This window comes from Tursiops truncatus, chromosome 10, assembly GCF_011762595.2.
Source record: "Tursiops truncatus isolate mTurTru1 chromosome 10, mTurTru1.mat.Y, whole genome shotgun sequence".
NCBI classification, from domain to species: Eukaryota; Metazoa; Chordata; class Mammalia; order Artiodactyla; family Delphinidae; genus Tursiops; species Tursiops truncatus.
In genome coordinates this window covers 60,294,907-60,317,697 of record NC_047043.1, presented here as the reverse complement: position 1 = coordinate 60,317,697, position 22,791 = coordinate 60,294,907, and the positions used below count along the sequence as shown (strand labels likewise).

The 22,791-nt window shown below is 44.9% G+C and overlaps 1 protein-coding gene across 7 annotated transcripts in view; it reads right to left on the bottom strand.

Moving 5' to 3' along the window:
* The window catches only part of SCN5A (sodium voltage-gated channel alpha subunit 5), an 87,970-nt gene that overhangs the window by 16,342 nt on the left and 48,837 nt on the right, over positions 1-22,791 (bottom strand). For 3 of the 7 annotated variants that reach the window (XM_033863707.2, XM_033863709.2, XM_033863706.2), the window contains exons 16-20: positions 21,627-22,067; positions 19,994-20,155; positions 17,200-17,320; positions 16,132-16,286; positions 1,287-1,460 (exon numbers count right to left, since the gene is read on the bottom strand). In XM_033863707.2, coding sequence (XP_033719598.1) covers positions 1,287-1,460; positions 16,132-16,286; positions 17,200-17,320; positions 19,994-20,155; positions 21,627-22,067 — 1,053 coding nt within the window. The remainder of the gene's footprint in view (positions 1-1,286; positions 1,461-16,131; positions 16,287-17,199; positions 17,321-19,993; positions 20,156-21,626; positions 22,068-22,791) is intronic. The other 4 variants (XM_033863711.2, XM_033863710.2, XM_033863708.2 and 1 more) reach the window with 2 other exon arrangements.

Genomic DNA, 22,791 nt, shown 5'->3' with positions numbered 1-22,791 from the left:
ATCGGCCACTTGGGGTGATGAAAGAGGCCTGGGCTGGAGGTCCAGCAACGTGGATCTGTGTCTCCACACATACTCTAGCCCACGGAGCCATTCAAGTTTGTCCTCCCACCCAGGCCTGGACCCTGGCCAGGCCCACTGGCAGCTGAGCCCCTCCCTTTAGCTTCTGGGCCCGAAGTGGGGACCAAGCACAGGCTAAGCTCTTCTATAACTATAGGAAGGACAGCCCCTGCTGGTGGGCAGAGCTACGAGTGTCTTCTGGAAAGCTCTTCCCAGCCTGCAGATCCTGACCCACATCCTGCTGTGCGAGACCCACCACAACCAGATGCTAAGTCCTCGCCTGAGCCCTTCGCCATGTTCCCTCTGCCCTTAGGGAGCACAGATCCAAGGCTGCCCCGCATTCTGAGGCTCAGTTCTCACCCCGCCATGGCTACCCTCCCACCTGACTGTGCTCAGGAGCCCCACAAGACCCTGCACTCACCCTGCTTGGTACCCAGAAGTGTCCCGGGGCCTGGGGAACTGTGGGGCAGGGGCCTCCCATTCCATCTGCCAACTGGGTGCTCAGGGGATACGCCAACCTCCTGCCCCAGGTCCCCTGGGCACACCGGAGGTCAGGCAAGCCCTGCCAGCAGCCTGATCACCCAGGGGAGCCACCTGGAACCCCTCAGCCAGTGTTCATGCTTTCCTCCTTCTCACAGGGGACTGCAACCCCTCTCATCCTCCCCAAGTGGTACCTTCTACCTGAGCCAGGAGGACCTCCTGCCTGCCCAGCACTCTTTCCCCAGTCCCATGCCCTCTGGCCTTTGGCTCATTCCATCTCCTATACAACACCTCCTCTGTGTGTGGACATGTAGGCTCTTAACCGGTCATCTGTGTGGTGGGCCTGACAGACACTTCACAAGGTGCCGTGGTGAGGGCTGCAGTACGGGCTCATCGCTCCCCCTTCTGGACGTCCTGAGAAGGTGGGACCCCATTCCTACCCTGGCTCACACCGTTGCAGGAACTGCACTTCACTATCCCCCGTGGTGAGTATAGTTTCTCCCAGAAGCCTAGGTTTCCCTGTGTCCCCAGTCGGGGGTTTTGATGGCAGAGCCCAGGTATCTGCTCTGTGACCCCAGACTCAGGCTTCCTGCCCCTTTGCCCACCCCGTGGCACAGCCAAGATGCTCCACTTCGTCCTGCTGTCTCCTGCTGCCCTGTCCTTCTGTCCTTCTGTCCCTCGGCCTCAGCTCCTTTTCACACTGGCAACGGGCGCCCCCCTCCTCTCTTCCCTTCAGGGGCCACACTTACACCCACAATGAGGAAATCGAGCCAGCACCAGGCATTGGTGAAGTACTTCTTGAAGCCATAGGCCACCCACTTGAGCAGCATCTCCAGCACGAAGATGTAGGTGAACATCTTGTCGGCATACTCCAGCAGGACCTTGATGGTCTTCCGCTCCTCCAGGTAGATGTCCTCGAAGGCCTGCAGACCAGGGTAGACAAGGTAGACATGATATCCTGACCCAGCCAGTCCCACTCCGCACAAGCCTTCATCTCTGACAGTATCTGCTGCCCAGGAGAGCGGGGCAGAGGGGAGCCATGTCGTGGAAGGGATTCCTGAGTGTGCCCTCTGAGCCGCGTGTGCACCATTGCTGGGTTAGGAAATGATGTTATGTGGTGTGTGGACAACAAGGCAGAATGCGTAGTGAGAATGCTTCTTCCTTCACTTTAAAGAGCAAGTCTCAGTTCAGTGCTAGTGCATTGTTAAGACCTCTCTAAAACAGCTCAAGGCCTGCTGCTAGAAACAGCACACACTTTCCCCACCCCCTCTACTCCACTGTGTTTTTACTCAATTTACTTTGGCAATTCCCTACTTTTCATAGGAAACAATATTTGTTTCCAATGACAACAATCATTCAAAGTTGCCCTTTAAAATAAACTTATTTAAACAAACAAAAAAACAGTGAATGTTCATCTAAGGCAAAATTTTAAAGAAATGATAGTAAAGGCGGTTTGTAGATATGAAGATTAGGAAACACAGGACTAGATGAAGTCAAACCTCCTGCAATCCTCAGCATCTGGGAGTCAACATTCCTAAAATGCTAGAAGTTGTCGGTCTTTCCCCACCTCCTCACTGCTGCCTCAAGCCAAATCCCCGAGCCAACAGAGAGACTCAGATGGCCCCGCTGCCCTCTTCTAACTCCAGGCTTCTGATCTGTACCTGCCCCTCCTGAGTTACCTTCCCCTATCCAGAATGTGCTCTGAGGCTCCCAGTCTAGGCAACTGAATGTGTCACTGAGGGCCCCAGGGAGCTGCCTCCACCTGTCGCTCTGGGCCTCCCTGTCTGACTGCAGGGCCCCTGTGAGCTACAGTGATCCAGGGGGCCGGTGCTGTCAGCAGTCAGATTAGCAGACCACATAGCTAATCTGGTCCATGTAGATATGACAACAGGATAATTCAGGCCCCAAAATGGACTTTGGGAGTTGTTCAACACAGAAAGTAGGCCTGTTTTTTTCTGAGTATAAAAATGTATGTGTCCTATAAAAAATGAAATAATACAGAAATTATAAAAAAAGAGAATAAACAACAACAAAAAAACCAAACAACCCAATCAAAAAATGGACAGAAGACCTAAATAGACATTTCTCTAAAGAATACATACAGATGGCCAACAGGCACATGAAAAGATGCTCAACACTGCTAATTATTAGAGAAATGCAAATCAAAACTACAATGAGGTACCACCTCACACTGGTCAGAGTGGCCGTCATTAAAAAGTCCACAAATAACAAATGCTGGAGAGGGTGTGGAGAAAAGGGAACGCTCATACACTGTTTGTGGGAATGTAAGTTGGCGTAGCCACTGTGGAAAATAATACAGAGGTTCCTCGGAAAACTAAAAATAGAATTACCATATGATTCAACAATCCCACTCCTGGGTGTATATCCAGACAAAACTATAATTCAAAAAGACACATGCACCCCCTGTGTTCATAGCAGCACTATTCACAATAGCTAAGACATGGAAACAACCTAAATGTCCATCAACAGAGGAATGGATAAAGAAGATGTGGTACATATGTACAATGGAATACTACTCAGCCATAAAAAAGAATGAAATCATGCCATTTGCAACAACACAGATGCAACTAGAGACTATCATACCAAGTGAAGTAAGTCAGAAAGAGAAAGACAAATATATGATATCACTTTTATGTGGAAACTGAAATATGACACAAATGAACCTATCTATGAAACAGAAACAGAATCACAGACATAGAGAACAGACTGGTGGTTGCCAAGGTGGGGGGGATGGGTTGGGAGAGGGAGGGAGTAGAAGGTTGGGGTTAGCAGACGTAGGCTTTTATATACAGAATGGATAAACAACAAGGTCCTACTGTACAGCATAGAGAATTATATTCAATATCCTATGATAAACCATGATGGAAAAGAATATAAAAAAAAGAATGTATATATATGTATAACTGAATCACTTTGCTGCACAGCAGAAATTAACATTGTAAATCACTATACTTCAATTAAAAAAATTGATTAAAAAAAGAGAATAAAAGGCATCTCCCATTTTATGGCACTAAAGTAACCTCTGCTAACATTTAGGTTAACATTCTTTCAGCCCTCACTATTTGTGTGTATATATTTGAGTGCACGATTTTATAAACAGGCTAAAATATTTTGCTTTAAAATTTTTTTCCATGAAACAATCTTCTGTGAATATTTACCTACTAAGTAATGTGAATACATACAAGATCTATCATTCTTTTTAAAGGCTGTATAATATTTCATTACTTGCATATACTACTGTTAATTTAGCCATTGTTTCCAATTTATCCCTAGTAGAAACAACATTGCAATGAGCACAGTGTCTGATTATGTTGAGGATAAATTTCTAGAATTGAGGTGCCAGGTCAAAGTTATACTTTTGGTACAGATTAGGAAAAGGACCTCCAAAAAGGGACACCAATTTGAGACTCCTTCCACAGTGCATGAATGTGGCTCTTTCCCCACCACCCATACTGGTGCAGTTTCTCCTTTGTCACATTTCCCAGACTAATGAATGAAATTTGTATTTGTTACATTTTAATTTATCTTATTACTAGTGATACTGACATCATTTCCTTGGATATTTGCAGTGTTCTCTTTATAAATTGCCTGTTCATGTCCTTTACCTATTTTTTCACTTGATGGTCTGGTTTATTTGGGGACATTAACTCTTTGTTTTATATACTTTATCCTAGTTCTGTGCCTTTAAATTTTGTTTACTTTTGTTTACCGCACTGAAGTTCTACACTTTACTTTCAATTATATAATTTAATATATTTATATCATTTGTTATGATTTTCATTTAGTAAAACCTTTGGCATCATGTTAAGAAAGTCCTTGCCAGAGACTCCCTGAACAAGATGGCAGAGTAGAAGGACTTGAGCTCATCACCTCTCATGAAAACACCAAAATTACAACTAACTGCTGAACAACCAACGACAAAAAATGATGGGAAACTACCAAAAAAGATACTCTACATCCAAAGACAAAGAAGAAGCCACAACAAGATGGTAAGAGGGGCACTTTTGCGATACAGTCAAATCCCATGCATGCCAGGTGGATGACATACAAACTGGAAAATAATTAGATCGCAGAGGCTCTCCCACAGGAGTAAGAGTTCTGAATCCCACATCAGGTTCCCCCAGCCTGGGGGTCTAGCATTGGGAGGAGGAGGCCCCAGAGCATTTGGCTTTGAAGGCCAGTGGGGCTTGAGTACAGAAGCTCCACGGGACTGGAGGAAACACAGACTCCACTCTTGGAGGGTGCACACAAGGTTTCATGTGCACTGGGACCCAGGGCAAAGCAGTGACACCATAGGAGCCTGGGCCAGACCTACCAGTTGGAGTGTTTAATCTTTTTACATTTAAGGTAATTATTAATATGTATGTTCTTATTACCATTTTGTTCATTATTTTTGTTTTGTTTTTTTTAGGTCTTTTTTACCTGGGTCTTGGAGGGTATCCTGAGGAGGCAAGTGTTGCCTGTGGTTCACTGTGGGGGCAAGGACACTGGTGGCAGAGGCCCCAGGGAATGTTCATTGGCATGAGCTCTCCCAAAGGTCAACATTTTGGTACTGAGACCTGGCTCAACACAGCATCCTGCAGGCTCCAGTGCTGGGATGCCTCAGGCCGAACAACCAACGGGGTGGGAACAGAGCCCCACCCATCAGCAGACAGGCTGGCTAAAGATGTCCTGAGCTAACAGCTGCTTGACACACCCCTGCTCACCAGAGGGACAAGACTCAACTCCACCCACCAGTGGGCAGGCACCAATCCCTGACACCAGGAAGCCTGCACAAGCCCCCGGACCAACTGCACCCACCAGGGGGCAAACACTGCAAGTGAGAGGAGCTACAATCCTGAAGCCTGAGCAATGGAGACCATAAAAACAGAAAGTCAGATAAAATGAGATGGCAGAGAAATATCTTCCAGATGAAGGAACAAGATAAAACCCCAGAAGAACAAATAAGTGAAGTGGATATAGGAAATATACCTGAAAAAGAACTCAGAGTGATGAAAGTAAAGATGATCCAAGATCTTGGAAAAAGAATGGAGGCACAGACAGAAGATAAGATACAAGAAATGTTCAACAAGGAGCTAGAAGATTTAAAGAACAAAGAGATGAACAATGCAATAACGGAAATGAAAAATACACTAGAAGGAATCAATTGAAGAATAAATAAGGCAGAAGAACAAATAAGTGAGCTGGAAGACAGAATGGTAGAAATCACTGCTGTGGAACAGAATAAAGAAAAAAGAATGAAAAGAAATGAAGACAGTTTAAGAGACCTCTGGGACAACATTAAACATACCAACATTACAAGGATCTCAGAAGGAGAAGAAAGAGAGAAAGGGCCTGAGAAAATATTTGGAGGAAGCACAAAGAGTCCCATACAGGATAAACCCAAGGAGGAACACTCCAAGACACATATTAATCAAACAGACAAAAATTAAAGACAAAGAAAAAATATAAGAGTGACAAGGGAAAAGCAACAAATAACATACAAGGGAATCCCCATAAGGTTATCAGCTTATTTTTCAGGAGAAACTACGCAGGCCAGAAGGGAGTGGCATGATATGTTTAAAGTGATAAAAGGGAAAAACCTACAACCAAGAATACTCTACCTAGCAAGGCTCTCATTCAGATTCAATGGAAAAATCAAAAGCTTCACAGACAAGCAAAAGCTAAGAGAATTCAGCACCACCAAATCACCTTTACAACAAATGTTAAAGGAACTTTTCTAGGTGGAAAAGAAAAGGCCACAACTAGAAACAAGAAAATTTAAAATGGGAAGGCTCACTGGTAAAAGCAAACATGCAGTAAAGGTAGGAAATAATCCACACACAAATATGACATCAAAACCAGCAATTGTGAGAAGAGGAGAGTACAAATGCAGGATATTGGAAATGCATTTGAAATTAAGAGACCAGCAACTTAAAACAACCTTGTATATATACAGACTGATATAGCAAAACCTCATGGTAACGACAAACCAAAAATCTATAATGGATACACACACGGAAAAGAAAAAGGAATCCAAACACAACACTAAAGATAGTCATCAAATCACAAGAGGAGAGAACAAAAGAGGAAGGGAAGAAAAAAGACCTAAAAAAAACAAAACAAAAATAATGAACAAAATGGTAATAAGAACATACATATTAATAATTACCTTAAATGTAAAAAGATTAAACACTCCAACTAAAAGACACAGACTGCCTGAATGGATACAAAAACAAGACCCATATATATGCTGCCTACAAGAGACCCATTTCAGATCTAGGGACACATACAGACTGAAAGTGAGGGGACGGAAAAAGGTATTCCTTGCAAAGGGAAATCAAAAGAAAGCTGGAGTAGCAATACTCATATCAGACAAAATAGACTTTAAAATGAAGACCGTTAAAAGAGACAAAGAAGGACACACAAAAATGATCAAGGGATCAATCCAAGAAGAAGATATAACAATTGTAAGTATATATGCACCCAAAATATATACTTACAAAAAATAGGAGCACCCCAATATATAAGGCAAATACTAACAGCCATAAAAGGAAAAATCAACAGTAACAGAACAATAGTGGGGGACTTTAGCACCCTACTTTCATCAATGGACGGATCATCCAGACAGAAGATCAATAAGGAAACACAGGCCTTAAATGACACATTAGACCAGATAGACTTAACTGATATTTATAGAGCATTCCATCCAGAAGCAGCAGAATACACATTCTTCTCAAGTGTACATGGAATATTTTCCAGGATTGACCATATGCTGGGCTACAAAGTGAGCCTCCGTAAATTTAAGAAAATTGGAATCATATCAAGCATCTTTTTCAAACAAAACGCTATGAGATTAGAAATCAACTACAAGAAAAAAACTGTAAAAAACACAAACATGTGGAGGTTAAACAATATGCTACTAAACAACCAAAGGATCACTGGAGAAATCAAGGAGGACATCAAAAAATACCTAGAGACAAATGAAAATGAAAGTACAATGACCCAAAGCCTATGGGACATGGCAAAATCAGTTCTAAGAGGGAAGTTTATAGCAATACAATCTTACCTCAGGAAACAAGAAAAATCACAAATAAACAACCTAATCTTACACCTAAAGCAACTACAGAAGAACAAACAAAACCCAAAGTTAGTAGAAGGAAAGAAATCATAAAGATCAGAACAGAAATAAAATAGAAACAAAGAAAACAGTAGAAAAGATCAATGAAACTAAAAGCTGATTCTTTGAAAAGATAAACAAAATTGATAAACCTTTAGCCAGGTTTCATCAAGGGAAAAAAAGAGAGAGGACTCAAATCAATAAAATTGGGAATGAAAAAAAAAGAGAAGTTACAGTGGACACCACAGAAATACAAAGGATCATAAGAGACTACTACAAGCAACTATATGGCAATAAAATGGACAACCTGGAAAAAGTGGACAAATTCTTAGAAAGATACAATCTTCCAAGACTGAACCAGGAAGAAATAGAAAATGTGAACAGACCAATCACAAGTAATGAAATTGGGGCTTCCCTGGTGGTGCAGTGGTTGAGAGTCCGCCTGCCGATGCAGGGGACACGGGTTTGTGCCCCAGTCCAGGAGGATCCCACATGCCGCGGAGCGGCTGGGCCCGTGAGCCATGGCCGCTGAGCCTGCGTGTCCGGAGCCTGTGCTCCGCAGCGGGAGAGGCCACAGCAGTGAGGGGCCCACGTACTGCAAAAAAAAAAAAAAAAAAAAAAAAAAAAAAATTCCAACAAACAAAAGTCCAGGACCAGATGGCTTCACAGGTGAATTCTATCAAACATTTATAGAATAATTAACACCTATCCTGCTGAGACTACTTCAAACAATTGCAGAGGATAACACTCCCCAACTCATTCTATGAGGACACCATTACCCTGATACCAAAAACATATAAAGATACCACAAAAAAAGAAAATTACAGGCCAATATCACTGACAAGCATAGATACAAAAATCCTCAACAAAATACTAGCAAAGCAAATCCAACAATATATTAAAAGGATCATACCCCATGATCAAGTGGGATTTATCCCAGGGATGCAAGGATTTTTCAATATCCACAAATCAATCAGTGCGATACACCACATCAAAAAATTGAAGAATAAAAACCATATGATCATCTCAACAGATGCAGAAAACACTTTTGACAAAATTCAACACCCATTTATGATAAAAACTCTCCAGAACATGGGCATAGAGGGAACCTACTCAACATAATAAAGTACATATATGACAAGCCCACAGCTAACATCATACTCAGTGCTGAAAAGCTGAAACATTCCCTCTAAGATCAGGAACGAGGCAAGGATGTCCACTCTTGCCACTTTTATTCAACATAGTTTTGGAAGTCCTAGATACAGCAATCAGAGAAGAAAAAGAAATAAAAGGAAATCAAAGTGGAAAAGGAGAAGTAAAACTGTTACTGTTTGCAGATGACATGATACTATACATAGAAAATCCTAAAAATGCTACCAGAAAAGTACTAGAGCTCACCAGTGAATTTGGTAAAGTTGCAGGATATAAAATTAATATGCAGAAATCGGTTGCATTTCTATACACCAACAATGAAAGATCAGAAAGAGAAATTAAGGAAACAATCCCCTTTACTATCGTCTCAAAAAGAATAAAATACCTAAGAATAAACCTACCTAAGGAGGCAAAAGACCTGTACTCCAAAAACTATAAGATACTGATGAAAGAAATCAAAGATGAAACAAACAGTTGGAAAGATATACCATGTCCTTGGATTGGAAGAATCAATATTGTCAAAATGACCATACCACCCAAGGTAATCTACAGATTTAATGTAATCCTTATGAAATTACCAATGTTATTTATTGAAGAACTAGAAAATTTTTAAAAAATTTGTATAGAAACACAAAAGATGCTGAATAGCCAAAGCAATCTTGAGAAATAAAAACGGAGCTGGAGGAATCAGACTCCCTGACTTCAGACTATACTACAAAGCTACAGTAATCAAAACAGTATGGTACTGGCACACACACAAAAATATAGATCAATGGAACAGGATAGAAAGCCCAGAAATAAGCCCACCTGCAGTCAATTAATCTAAGACAAAGGAGGCAATACTATACAATGGAGAAAAGACAGTCTCTTCAATAAGTGGTGATGGGAAAACTGGACAGCTACATGTAAAAGAATGAAATTATAACATTCTCTAACAAACACCATACACAAAAGTAAACTCAAAGTGGATTAAAGACCTAAATGTTAGACCAGATACTATAAACTCTTAAAAGAAAACATAGGCAGAACACTCGTTGACATAAATTGCAACAATATCTTTCTGGATCCACCTTCTAGAGTAATGAAAATAAAAACAAACAAATGGAACCTAATTATACTCAAAAGCTTTTGCACAGCAAAGGAAACCATAAACAAAACAAAAAAGGTAACCCACAAAATGGGAGAAAATATTTGCAAACAAAGTGACCAATAATGGATTAATCTCTAAAATACACAAACAGCTCATGCAGCTCAGTATCAAAAAAATAAACTCCCCAATCAAAAATGGGCAGAAGATCTAAATAGACACTTTTCCAAAGAAGACATACAGATGGCAAAATGCACATGAAAGGATGCTCAACATTACTAAATATTAGGAAATGCAAATCAAAACCACAATGAGGTATCACCTCACACCAGTCAGAATGGCCATCATCAAAATGTCTACGAACGGTAAGTACTGGAGAGGGTGTGGAGAAAAGGGAACCCCCCCTACATTGTTGGTGGGAATGTAAATTGGTACAACCACTATGGAGAACAGAATGGAGGTTCCTTAAAAAGTAAAAATAGAACTACCATATGATCCAGCAATCCCACTCCTGGGCATATATCTGGAGAAAACCATAATTCAAAAGGATGCATGCACCCCAGTGTTCATTGCAGCACTATTTACAACAGCCAACACATGGAAGCAACCTAAATGTCCATCGACAGAGGAATGAATAAAGAAGATGTGATACATATATACAATGGAATATTACTCAGCCATAAAAAAGAATGAAATAATGCCATTGCAGCAACATGGATGGACCTGGAGATTATCATAGTGAGTGAAATCAGACAGAGAAAGACAAATATCATATGATATCACTTATATGTGGAATCTAAAAAAAATGATATAAATGAACATATTTACAAAATAGAAACAGACTCACAGACATGAAAAAACAAACTTATGGTTGCCAAAGGGGAAAGGTTGTGGGGGGGAGGGATAAATTAGGAGTTTGGGATTGATATATACACACTACTATATATAAAATAGATAATCAACAAGGGCCTATTGTATAGCACAGGGAACTCTACTCAATATTCTGTAATAACCTATATGGGAAAAGAATCTGAAGAAGAATAGATATATGTATATTTATAACTGAATCACTTTGCTGTACATCTGAAATGAACACAACATTGTAAATCAACTATACTCCAATGTAGCATAAAAATTTAATTAAAAAAAGACTATAGGGACTTCCCTGGTGGTCCAGTGGGTAAGACTCTGTGCTCCCAACGCAGGGGGCCTGGGTTGGATCCCTGGTCCAGGAACTAGATCCTGAATGCATATCATAACTAAGAGTCTGCATGTTGCAACTAAGAGTCCATGTGCTGCATCTGAGAAGTCTGCGTGCCGCAACTAAAGATCCCGCATGCCACAACAAAGATCCTGCGTGCCACACCTAAGATCCGGTGCAGCAAAAAATAAAGAATGAATGAATGAATAAATAAATAAAAATTTTTAATGTATAAAAAAATACTACAAAAAAATTTTAAATGAGGTACATATGAAAAAAAATGAAAAGAAAAAAGCAAAAAGAAAGCACTTGCCTATTCCAAGGATAGAAAAAAAATGACGTTCCTTTTCCTTTTCCTTTTTTCCTTCCTTCCTTCCTTCTTTCCTTCCTTCCTCCCTCCCTCCCTTCCTTCCTTCCTTTCTCATCTCATTGTTTTATATTACAATTTTTTAAATCTAATATATTTTGGTTGGAGCAAATATATATTTTAATTTTTTTTTCAGAGTGACTAGTCAAGTGTCCTAACACTTTATTAAAGAATCCACACAGTAGAAGTCAACACTATCATCTACCACATTTCTATATTTGCTTAAATGTATTTCCAACCTCGGTGTGGTTCTACTACTGTCTTGGTCTATTTCTGAACTAGTGTCATATGAATTTTCCTGGCCATTTTTCATAGTATTTAAGACAAACTTAAGCAATGTTTTGTCAAATTCCCTTTAAAATGTTAGAAATTTATTACTGCCTTGAGTTTAATAACTCATTAGCTTTAGGAACTAATACAGTCTTTCTGCCCAAGACGAGAGTATATTTATAGTATGTTTATCCGTTTGTCTTCTTTTACACTCTCCTTAGGCAAGTTTAATAGTTTTCTTCATGTACCTCTTATACATTCCATGTTATATTCATTCCCAATTATTTTATGGCTACAATGCCTGGCATGTAAGGACTATTGGAGAAATGTTACTTGTGACTAAGTGGTTTCTGTTAGTATAAAACAACAGCAACAATTATTTGTATATTTGTTTTATAACTGGTCATATAATATTTTTAATAGTTTTTAAAATTTTTCTAAGCAATCACTATCTACAAGTAATGATATATTTCTATTATTTTAAACTCATTTTATACTTGAATATATTAACTTAAATTCTTCTGTTTTTCTGATTTTTATACTGTATGTTTAATTTTCTTGATTAATTGCACTGGCTAGTACTTCAAGATTATTATTAAATAATGAAAAACAGCTAAAAGGTAGTTAAATCATCCTTTTCTTATTCCTGACTTTAATAAAAATGTTTCTAGTGCTTTACTACTAATGATGATGGAAAAAGTTAATTTGAAAGTAAGTTTTTCATTAAGTAAAGGAAATATGTTTTATTTCTATTCTTACCAAAGTTTTAAAAATCAGGCATTCATTGAGACAATTATATGGTTTTTCTTTGTCTGACTCATATAAATAGATTTCCTAGTAGGGCATCGTTCTGACTCTTTAGGATATACCTAGCTATGACTCATTTAGTCTTTCAAATATTTTACTGGATCCTATTTGCATGTATTTTAAGAATTTTGTATCACTATTCACTAGTATAGAGTATGAAAACTGGTCTGTGGTTTTACTTCTGGTATACTTAAGGTTTTAAAAATCAGCACTATTTAGCTTTCATAAAAAGAATTTGTAGGTTTTCCATCTGTTTTCATACCCTAGAAGATTTTAAATAGGATTGAAATTATTTTCTTCCTTGAAAATATGAAAGAATCCACTCTTGGAGATGTAAGAGATTAGACCTAGTGGTTTATTTAATTGTTTTAATTTTTGAAGGAATCAGCTTTGGAAATTTTATCAGATTTACTATTTATTTTCTAATTCATTAATTTGTGTTTTTATTTTATTAATTATTCCCTTTATTTAAAAATTTTTTTTTACATTTGTTTATTTATTTATTTATTTTTGGCTGTGTTGGGTCTTCATTGCTGCACGAGGGGTTTTCTCTAGTTGCGGTAAGCTGGGGGCTACTCTTGTGGTGTGCAGGCCTCTCACTGTGGTGGCTTCTCTGTTGCTGAGCACAGGCTCTAGGCACGTGGGCTTCAGTAGTTGTGGCACATGGGCTCAGTAGTTGTGGCTCGGGGGTTCTAGAGCACAGGCTCAGTAGTTGTGGTGCACGGGCTTCGTTGCTCCATGGATGTGGGATCTTCCTGGACCAGGGCTCGAACCCGTGTCCCTTGCATTGGCAGGCAGTTTCTTAACCACTGCGCCACCAGGGAAGTCCCTCCTTTGCTTTCTTTAAGATTAATTTGTTGTTGTATTTCTAATTTCTTGAGTTAATGAATTTATTCTTTCTATTTAATAATGAAAATGGTTAAGTCTATTAATTTTACTCATTACAGCTTTGGCTGCATCCCACATGCAGTATTACTGATACTGTTATTTTCTAGTTTCTTTCCCCCTCTCCCAAGTCGAAGTTTTTTCTATACCTCTATTTTTCCATTCTTATTTTTCTAGATTTCATGTGGACAAAACTGGTTGAACTGTAATCTTTGATTTATGACACACTGTCATCTTTAGTCCATGAATAGTCTCTATTTATTTGCTTACTTATTAATATAATGAACACCCATGAACCCACCATGAAACTATTTTCTGTTTGATCCAAAGTTTAAGAATAACTTTTACATTTTTAAGGGTTTGTTTTTAATCTTTCTATTTTTGCTACACTTAGCAGTCTTCTTATCTGTAAAACAGTGCCTATTTCACAGGGTTATTATGAGAATTAAATGTATTAATGTTTGTAAAATGTTACAATAGGGCCTGGCACATAGTCAGTGCTATTTAAGTGTTAGCTATTATTTTTATTATGTTAGGTCAAATTTATTAACTATACATATTTTTTACATATCTCATTGTCTTGTTCTTTCTACTGGATTTGTCAAGCACTAATAGAAGTGTGGTAAAATCTCACTGTACTACTGCACTGTTGCCACTTTTTTTCTGATTTTGCTTTGTATAAGTGCTATGAAATCCCAAGCAATATTCATAATAGTTGTATTTTTATTATAGGTTGGACCCTCTTTGTTTTATCTCAATTTTTACCTTGAATTCAACCTTGTTTAACATTAACAAACAAAAACACTCTGATTTTTGTTGTCATTGTTTGCATTTGTCTGCTATATCTTATTTCCTTTTACTATTTCTGAGTCACAGTGTTTCAGATTTGTCATTTGAGAACACATAGCTGAAGATTTTTTTTCTTCAGTCCATTTAGAGTCCTTTTCTTTTAAAAGATGAATTTTATCCAGTTACATTTATTATTAAAACACATGCTTGATCTTGCCTTTGCCATATTGTTTCCTGATTTAATGCTTCCTTGTTCCTTTTTTCCCCCTATCTTTTGCTGTAAAATCTCTGTGTCCTTAAAAATTTTTTCCCTTCAGCAATTTCAAAGTGATACATACTCTGCTTTCTGTTAAACAAGTTTATAACTTTAAATATGTTTTTTTTTTTTTTTTTACAGTGCTTGGCTCTCTACCCTGATGAGATTCACCATTCGCTTGCCAAAACTCCTCCTCACTTATGCTAGGCTGAGCTTTTCCTCCACAGCCCAGACTAAATGGCTCTGGCTGCCCTTGTTTGTGGCTGTTTAAAAACAAAACTCGTTAACATATTGTCAAATCCTCCTTCTCTGAAGCCTACAGAGATTTGGCTCTAGCTGCTGATGGTAAAACAGCATGTAGCCTGCAAGCCATGGCTCCAGGCCCACTCTGGAACAGGGGCAGGGCAGTACAGGGTGGGATGGGAGGCCCAGAGGTTTAGAAGTGATAGCTGCAATGTCTCCCCATGGCCTGCCCCGACAGGAGGCAGCATGTGCTGGAGGCAAACAGCCTGGGATCAGAGCGGCCCCCTCCCTCTCTATAGTCTAAAGCATTCCTTGTTAGTTGCTCACCCATGGGGTTCTAAACTCCTCAACAATATCAGGTGCTTGCTCCCTCTGGGCTAGGAAAGTTTCTGTTTGTTCTGATCACCCTTCTCTCTGCCCACCAGCACCTTTCACAACCCTCTCCAGGGCTGTTCCATCTCCTAGAAGGGCTCTGAGAGATGAATAAGGTACTTGGGAACCAGATAGGGCATCCCTGGAGTGCCTCACTGCTCCTCCCGGCCTCACCAAACCTCCCTATTTTCCATAGTCCAGTTCCATCTGCTTCCTCCAGGAAGTCCTCCTGATTGCTCCAGTTCCCCCTGACCTCCCATCACCCTGAGTCATCTACTCCATTCTTACTCAACTCTCTCGAACTGATATCTGACTATCTCAAACCTGCTGAATCTGATTTCTCCAACTAGACTGGGAGCCCCTGAGGCCAGAGCCAGAGTCTCTTCCTCCTATTGCTCCTCCACGGCTCACAGGACCACTAGATACAAGGAGAGCTTAGTAAAGATCTATTGAACAAATGGAAAGTCAAGACAAAGGACTCGGAATCTGACTCTCTTGGCTCAAATGCCACATCTGCTGCTTGTAAGTGGTGGGGCTTTGGGTGAGTTACTTAATGTTTCTACAAAGGGTTGCTATGGGGATTAAATGTGATAATGCGTGAACTACATAGCTTGGCCTCTAGCCCTAGAAGACATGGAATGAGTGGAGCTACCAGTGTAATATCAGCCTGCATTGTTAATTGCATTGAACCAGTCTGATGGAGTGTCTGACGCTGTGTGCAGGTGGGTGTGTCACCAGGGCTTGGGTGTAGGTGACTGGTGACCTGCGACCTATGCCAGCTGTGCACTGTGATCTGGGCAAATCACTTCCCTTTGTGGAACAAGGAGGCCTGGAGAGACGACCTCTGTGAGCCCTTTCTGCTCTGACCTCCATATGTGCTGTGCGTGTTGACAGTTTATGAGTTGGTCCTGATCTGAGGCCCTGGGGGAATGCATTTTCAACAGAGGCTCCGCCCCAGTTTCTGACCTGGTTTTCCAGCTGGAGATCTCCTTTCTCTACCTCCCCTCCTCCTCCATACCTCCCTGCCCAATCCCCAGGAGGGTACCAGCGCTCCACTGCTGAGCAGGATCATGAAGATGATGAACGTCTCGAACCAGCTGTGCTCCACAATGCGGTAGCAGGTCTTGCGCAGCCTCCACCAGACCTTCCCTGGGGCCTGCGTGGTGTCCACGGTGCAGCAGGGACAGCGCTGGACACAGCCTTTGGGGGAGGGAGAGGAGTCAGACCCAGTCCAGGGCCTGCAAATGCCCACATCTGATGGCAGAAAGTTGAATGGTTGAAAGAATGACTGAAAGAGGTTACAATGATGGGTAATGAACTGGGTAACATGGTGGGTGGGGCCATGGCAGGGGGTGGGTGGCAGGGAGGGGTGACTTTGAGTGCCGCCCTCAGGAGCCCACACTCAGCAGGTACCCTGTGGATAAGCTGGATGGACTAGGCAACCAGTAAGTAGATGAAGGGCCTGGTAGTTCTGGGCAGGGGCAAGGCTGGGGTTGGGATGAGCTCCAGCTTGCCCTGTGCTCATCTAGGAAACTCTCCCCCTGGAGGAATGTACCAGAACCCCCTGGGGTGCTGTGTCCCTGGTCTTTCTCCATGTTTGCAGTTTCTGAGCCTTAGGAAGGGCAGACTCCTCACTGATAGCCCCAAATGATGTGCCACATGGAGGGCAAACCCTCATCTTATCCCCAGCGGCCCTCCGAATATACCATGGATTCATAAAAGCTCTAGATGCCAATCACCAGCACAGCCACATGCCACACCCACCTTGAATATTTACAGAGGGCCTATTATATGCCAGGTGCCGTGCCAGGGCCTGAGGGAACAGGGGGAATTAGATCCAGTCCTTGCCGCTGTGGAGACACCTGGTCATGCTACCGTCCCACACACGCAGCCGACCCACAGCGGCCCAGCCCAGCACGTCACGGGCACACTTGCCATGACTCATGTCACAGGCAGGTGGAGGGGCCCCCAGGGTCTCGAAGAATGGGGGAAAATTGGCAGGCACCCAGGTCAGAGTGGGGTGCGACATGGCCCTCTACCCCCAGGAGCTGCAGGTCCTCCTGCCCCGGTGGGCAGGGCTGAGGCTGGGCCAGAGGCCCATCCAGGGCAGTACCTTTAGTGAAGCAGTCCTCTGGATCCTTGACGTCCTCTGCGAGGTCGGGGATCTGCTCCAGGAGGTCAACAGTGTTGGTCATGTCTGCTGTGCTCCCCTCAGAGTAACTGTTCTCATGTGTCTGTGGGCAGGACCGTGGGGTAGGGTGGGTGAGGGCATGAGTGTGGGCTGTGTAGCAGCCTCCAGCCTCAGGCCCAGAGTCTGCGGGAGCCTGGGGCTCCCAGAGTGGAGGCGCCCAGACTATCCTCCATTGCACACCTGGGGAATCTGAGCCCGGGTGGATGGGAACCTCCCATGAAGGTCACCTAGCCTGGACCTTAGGGCTCCTGAGTTTGTGATTCTGGTCTACTGGTGTCTAGGGCAGGGTACAGGGGGTCGGGGAAGGGTTCTGGGAAAACCCTGGGAATGGGGAAGGCATCCAGGTGGAAGTAAAACAGACATGGGGTGCAACAGGGACACACACTGGGACACGGACACAGAGTGTCAGCTCGGCACACACAGAGGAAACAGGCATGCCACACCCAGAACAGAGTCAGAGCCAGGATCATGGGCACACACAGGTACCAGGTCAGACATGCAAAGGACAGGCCAGCAACCCAGCCCACATTTCTCACTCAATTCATGTGGGTGCTGGTGTGATGCACAGAGCCTGGAACAAGAGTGAGAAGGTGCTGGAAGCTTTCCTGCCCGGCTGTGCAGGGTTCTGCTGCCCTGATCCCACATAACTTGATTATAGAGAGGTGTGTGCAGGTGCCCTTATGAGTGTCTGTGTTTGTCACATGTGGGGTGCCAGTGTATAGGGGTATTGTAGTTCTGCCCACTTCCCCTCTTTGGGCCAGTGCACCCACCTCCAGCTGCCATGAATACTGTTTAGCCAGCCCCTTCTCCAGAAAAGTGTCTTTAGCCAGGGACCTGCAATCCCTGGAAATGGCTTGGTGGTTACATCGAAGCCAGGGGTGGCTGACGCCTAGTGACTGACTGATATGGAGGACACCAAGCTGAGGCTGGAATCCAGCCATCATGCCATCTGGAGCTGCTTCTTTTGCCTCATCCTGCTTCTCTCACTTCCTTATGGGTCTCTCCTGAGGGCACTCCCTCAACGAAACATCAGCACAGGAAGCCAGGCTCCAGCTCTGCTTCTAGGAGCCCACCTTAATGATAAGTATGGTGGGGAAGGGGGTTCTGTAAAGGAAGGGCAGCCTTCATTTGCTTCAGATCACGTCTACATTCCCCAGCGCAACTGGCCAGCCTCATGCCACTCAAGCTCCACTCCACTTAGGGGCGAGCTGGTTTGAGTTCTTGGGCAGCCTCTGCTCTCAAAGTTGCCTTCTTTTCCCTTCCTTCCACTACTCACTCCACCTCCACCGCTGTCTCAAAGTCCTCTTTAACCTTGAGGTTTGCGATAAGGAAGGGCTGGACCCTGGTGAGAATGCAGAGAGTGCTCCTGGGTGCAGGGTGGTCTCCCGTGGCTTTGAGGGTCATGTCCTTCTCCCAGCTTCGTTGAGCGGCACTGAGCTGGGAGAGGCACAGTCAGAGGTCTTCATGCAGCTTTTCTTTTCAGACACTGGAGCTGTCACGTGGGAGGACAAGTTCTCAGAATCCCGCTGCAGATGGGATGAGGTGTCCTTCGCCCAGGAAAGCCCCAGCCCACCTCATTCTCCCTCGTTCCCACCGTGACCTGATTTGAAGAGGTGATGAAGTTACAAAACTCGTTCAAAGGTCAACGTTCTAGTACAGGAGCCTCTTCTGTCCGTGACCTTCTGCTCCTCCTATGTCTTCCTGTTCCCACAAGCCTTGGTGTGTCAGACTCTCCAGGGGGAGAAGTGTGACCTGTACAGTCAGGATGATGATTCCACCAGGCCCTCGTGCTTATAAACTGGCCATGATCACAAAGCCTCCAATGGGCCCATCTCACGTAAGCAACAAGGCAAAGGAGAAATATCCTGTTGGAGCAAGTCACAGCTGCCGGGATGAGGACCGAGGTCAGGCAGCAGTTCAAGGGCCCCTGAGTGCTGTCTCTGAACATATGACCTCCATCTTCCTTGGTGCTTGGCAGAGCCGAGGTGGGGTGTAGTCAGCTGTGCCACAGTCCAGTTAGCTCAGGGGTTGCAAACTCAAATGTTTACAGGGCCAGGTAGGTGATGGTATGAGGGCAGGCAGGTGGGAACTGGCAAACCGGAGCGCTCCAGCCGGTGTCAAGGAGGCGGCAGTTACCACTCGTCTCCAGCAGGGCGGCTCTTCTTGCAACTTTTGTTTTTCAAGAGAAATCAGAAATGCAGATGTTTTTACACAAAAGCTTCTGGGTTTTACATGTTGGTAGCAAATTCAAATTAAAACCCTTTTGTGTCCCAAAGCCCTCCAGCAGGCCTTGTGTTTGCTGCCTCTGCTTTTCTCCAGGTGAGAAGCAGCTGGTGGCTTGTGTGCCAAGAACTTGTTCTCAGAGCTCCCACAGCCCCCTGGGATGGGCTGATTCACAGGACAAACATGTGCCGACAGGACCAAAGCACAGGAACCGAGTGAGGAGGGGGTGAACAAGCAGAAGTTTGGGGTTAGTCCTGCATCGTGGTCCTGAGGGGCTGCTTCCAGAAATTCCCCATGGCTCTGGTCCCCAAGCCGTGTCTCCCCTAACAGGACAGGGCTGCCCATGCCCCGCTCCGCAGACGGGTCTCCCACACTGGCTGTGACGGTGGCTGTGGTTCCCAGCAGCAAATGCAGGCCTGTGCCCAGGGACTCTCACGGCCTCTAGTCCCAGCAGCAGTGCCCCACCGGCTTCAGGGACAAAGGTGTGCATTACCTCACTGCACCCTGGGGCTGGGGCCTCTGTTCTCTGCTGCTGCCGCAAGTCTGCCTGAGCTGCACTGGCCTCGGCCCCAGAGGAGGTGGTCTCTGACACCTGGCTCCAGGACCTGGGCTCCGGGAGGGCCTCTGGGCTGCCAGACATAGGCTGGGATTCCTGCTGAAGAGACCCCCCCAGCCCATGAGCTACCAGGTCGGAGTATTTCTAGGACCCTGGCTCTGCTTCAGGCCCTGCCCATGCAGCGGGGCACTGCCTCCTGCCCTCTTCATGAGGTCTCATCTCACTGAAGACCCCTCCCTCGGCCGTTCTGAGGCTGAAGGAGGCTCCTGATAGGTTCGGGCAAAGGGCCTAAGGCTAGACAAATCTCCCTCTCCTCCCACTCCTTGAAGGGTACAGCTGGGCTATGATGCCCAGCTCCCAGATGCTGGCAACTCTACTTAGGAAGGACATGCTGACTTTTCCCAGGAGTTCCCATGGCACCCCAGCTTGCTTGCGTGCCCGCACGTGTGAGCGCGCGCGCACACGCACATGCACGCGCGCGCACACACACACATACACACACACACACACACACACACACACACTGGCCCCAGGGAGCCAGGGCCAAAAGGCTCAAGAGAAGGAAAGGAGGAGGAAAAGGAGAGGCAGGCGGAATTCCACTCCTATGCTGGGAACGTCCTGGAGCTAATTGGAAGCTGTGGTCCTGGCAACACCAATGCTCCCCCTCCCCCAACCGACACTGTGGCTGTCCTGCAGCCCGACTGAAAGGGCAGAAGCTGGCCTCTGGGACCACAGGGAGGCAGGAGGATGTGGAATCAAGCCTGGAGCCTCAGATCAAATTCCATGCAAGGGAACAGCTGCTCTTCTCAGCCAGACCCACCCAGTGCAGGCCCTGAGGAAGCGGCCAGGATGGGCCCAACGAAACAGAGAGAACCAGTCCTCGCTGTTTGACCTGAGACCTATAGGGAGAAGCCATCTAAGCCTAGCTCAGGCCATGAGAAAACTGAGGGAGCTGGGGTGGCGGTGAGGGGTACCATTCCGTTTGTCCAGACTCTAGTCCTAAGTGTTAAAAATAACAGGTTGGGAGATAAGATAGTGCTGTCTCTGACACCTGCCATCTTAGGGATGCTTATTTTTAAATCTCAGAATTAGCCCTGGGCCTGGGAGGAGGGGAAGGGGCAGTGGGGAGGTCTGGAGGCCACATTCCTCCCTCACCAAGACATTCCACCTTGTTAGTCCTGGAGGTGACAAGGTCAGGGCAGGGTCTGGGGGCCAGGTGTCCTAGCTCTGTCCTAGACGCATGAGGAACTCCTAGCAAGTCTCTCTCTTCTCTCTCTTGCTGTGCTTCAGTTTCCCTTTCTGTACAATTAGCTGCCCGTGACCAGCCAGGGGATGAATGATGGACAGCAGTCCCTCCCAAGATGCCCTCCTGGGCTGGGCTGGGCTGGGCTGGGGAGAGAGGGTTGAGAGCTGGTTTCAGCACGCCTCCATGAGGCTGGTTTTTGGGGGATGGCCTGTCTTCTCCCTCCAGGCCACACCTGCTGGGGCAGATGCTCTGAGTGAGGCTGGGTCCCCTGGACAGTAGGTGCTGCACACACGGTGCGGGGCTGGGATGTGGGATGGGGCTCACCTGCTTGCTGGACTCTTCCTCTGTGCTCAGGCTGTTCTCCTCATCCTCCTCTTGGTCATCCGTGTCTGACTCGGCCACGGCGATGGGCACACACACGGGCTCCGGATCCCCGGGTGTGCCCTGGCCTGGCCGTTGGCCTTCCTCAAACCGTGTCTCCTTGCGGGCTGGCAGCGCCTTCTCTGTCTCTGAGGGTGGTGGGGGGCTGGAGGTGGTGATGCAGCCGGGCAGCTGGCCCTGGGTGGCGAGGGCTGCAGGCTTCTGAGCCCGCCGCTGCAGAAGCCCACAGCAGAAGTCCCAGGTGGTCCGCTTGAGGAAGCGCAGGCCCCGCTGGATGCGGGCCAGGGCCAGCTGGAGGTTGTTCATCTCCCCGTCCTCGTCAGGGGCTGTGAGGTTGTCTGCACTGAAGGAGCTGAGCAGCAAAGCCAGGAAGAGGTTCAGGACCTGTGGAGATAATGCCGTGCCCTGCGTGCTCAGCCTCGGGGCTATGATGAGCACTGCCAGAGGCAGACAGCTCGAGGCTTAAGCCCTGGGCCCTAGGCTCTCATCCTAACCCCCCATACTCCTGAATATAGAGTTTGGCTATAAAAGGAAAGACAAATTCTCATCCTGAGGTAGGCGATAGGCCCAGGCTGAGCAGCTGCAGCTGGTCTCCTGCTGATGCTTCAGTTGGGATACCAGCGGGAGCATTGGGCCCTGATTGGGTGTGTTCTCATGGATTTCCTGGCCTGACACATGCTCAGAGAAGGTCCTCAGTCTAGGGGAAGGACAAAAGGAGGGAGAAGACGCAAGCTGGAATCCATCTTGGCTGAGAGATGCGTGCCCACACCAGGACCAGATCTGAAGAGAATTGGCCAGAAAAAAAATCCGGAAAACTGGCCCTATTGAAGCAACCTAAGCCCCTCCCTCTGAGCTTGCCTGTGTGCTCTTCCACACATACTTTGTTTTTTCCACACTTACTTTGTTTCTTCCACAGATATTTTGTTTTTTCCACATGTACTTTGCTTCTAATAAATGCTTTTATCTTTTTCACAATCTTGGTCTCTTTGCTGAATTCTTTCTTCAAAGAAGAACTGAGGTCCTCCTTCCAGCGTTTCACTGCCAGAATCAATCCCTCCTCCCAAGGACTCAGATACAGTCTGAATTGAGGGCGTTCAAACCCATGTTT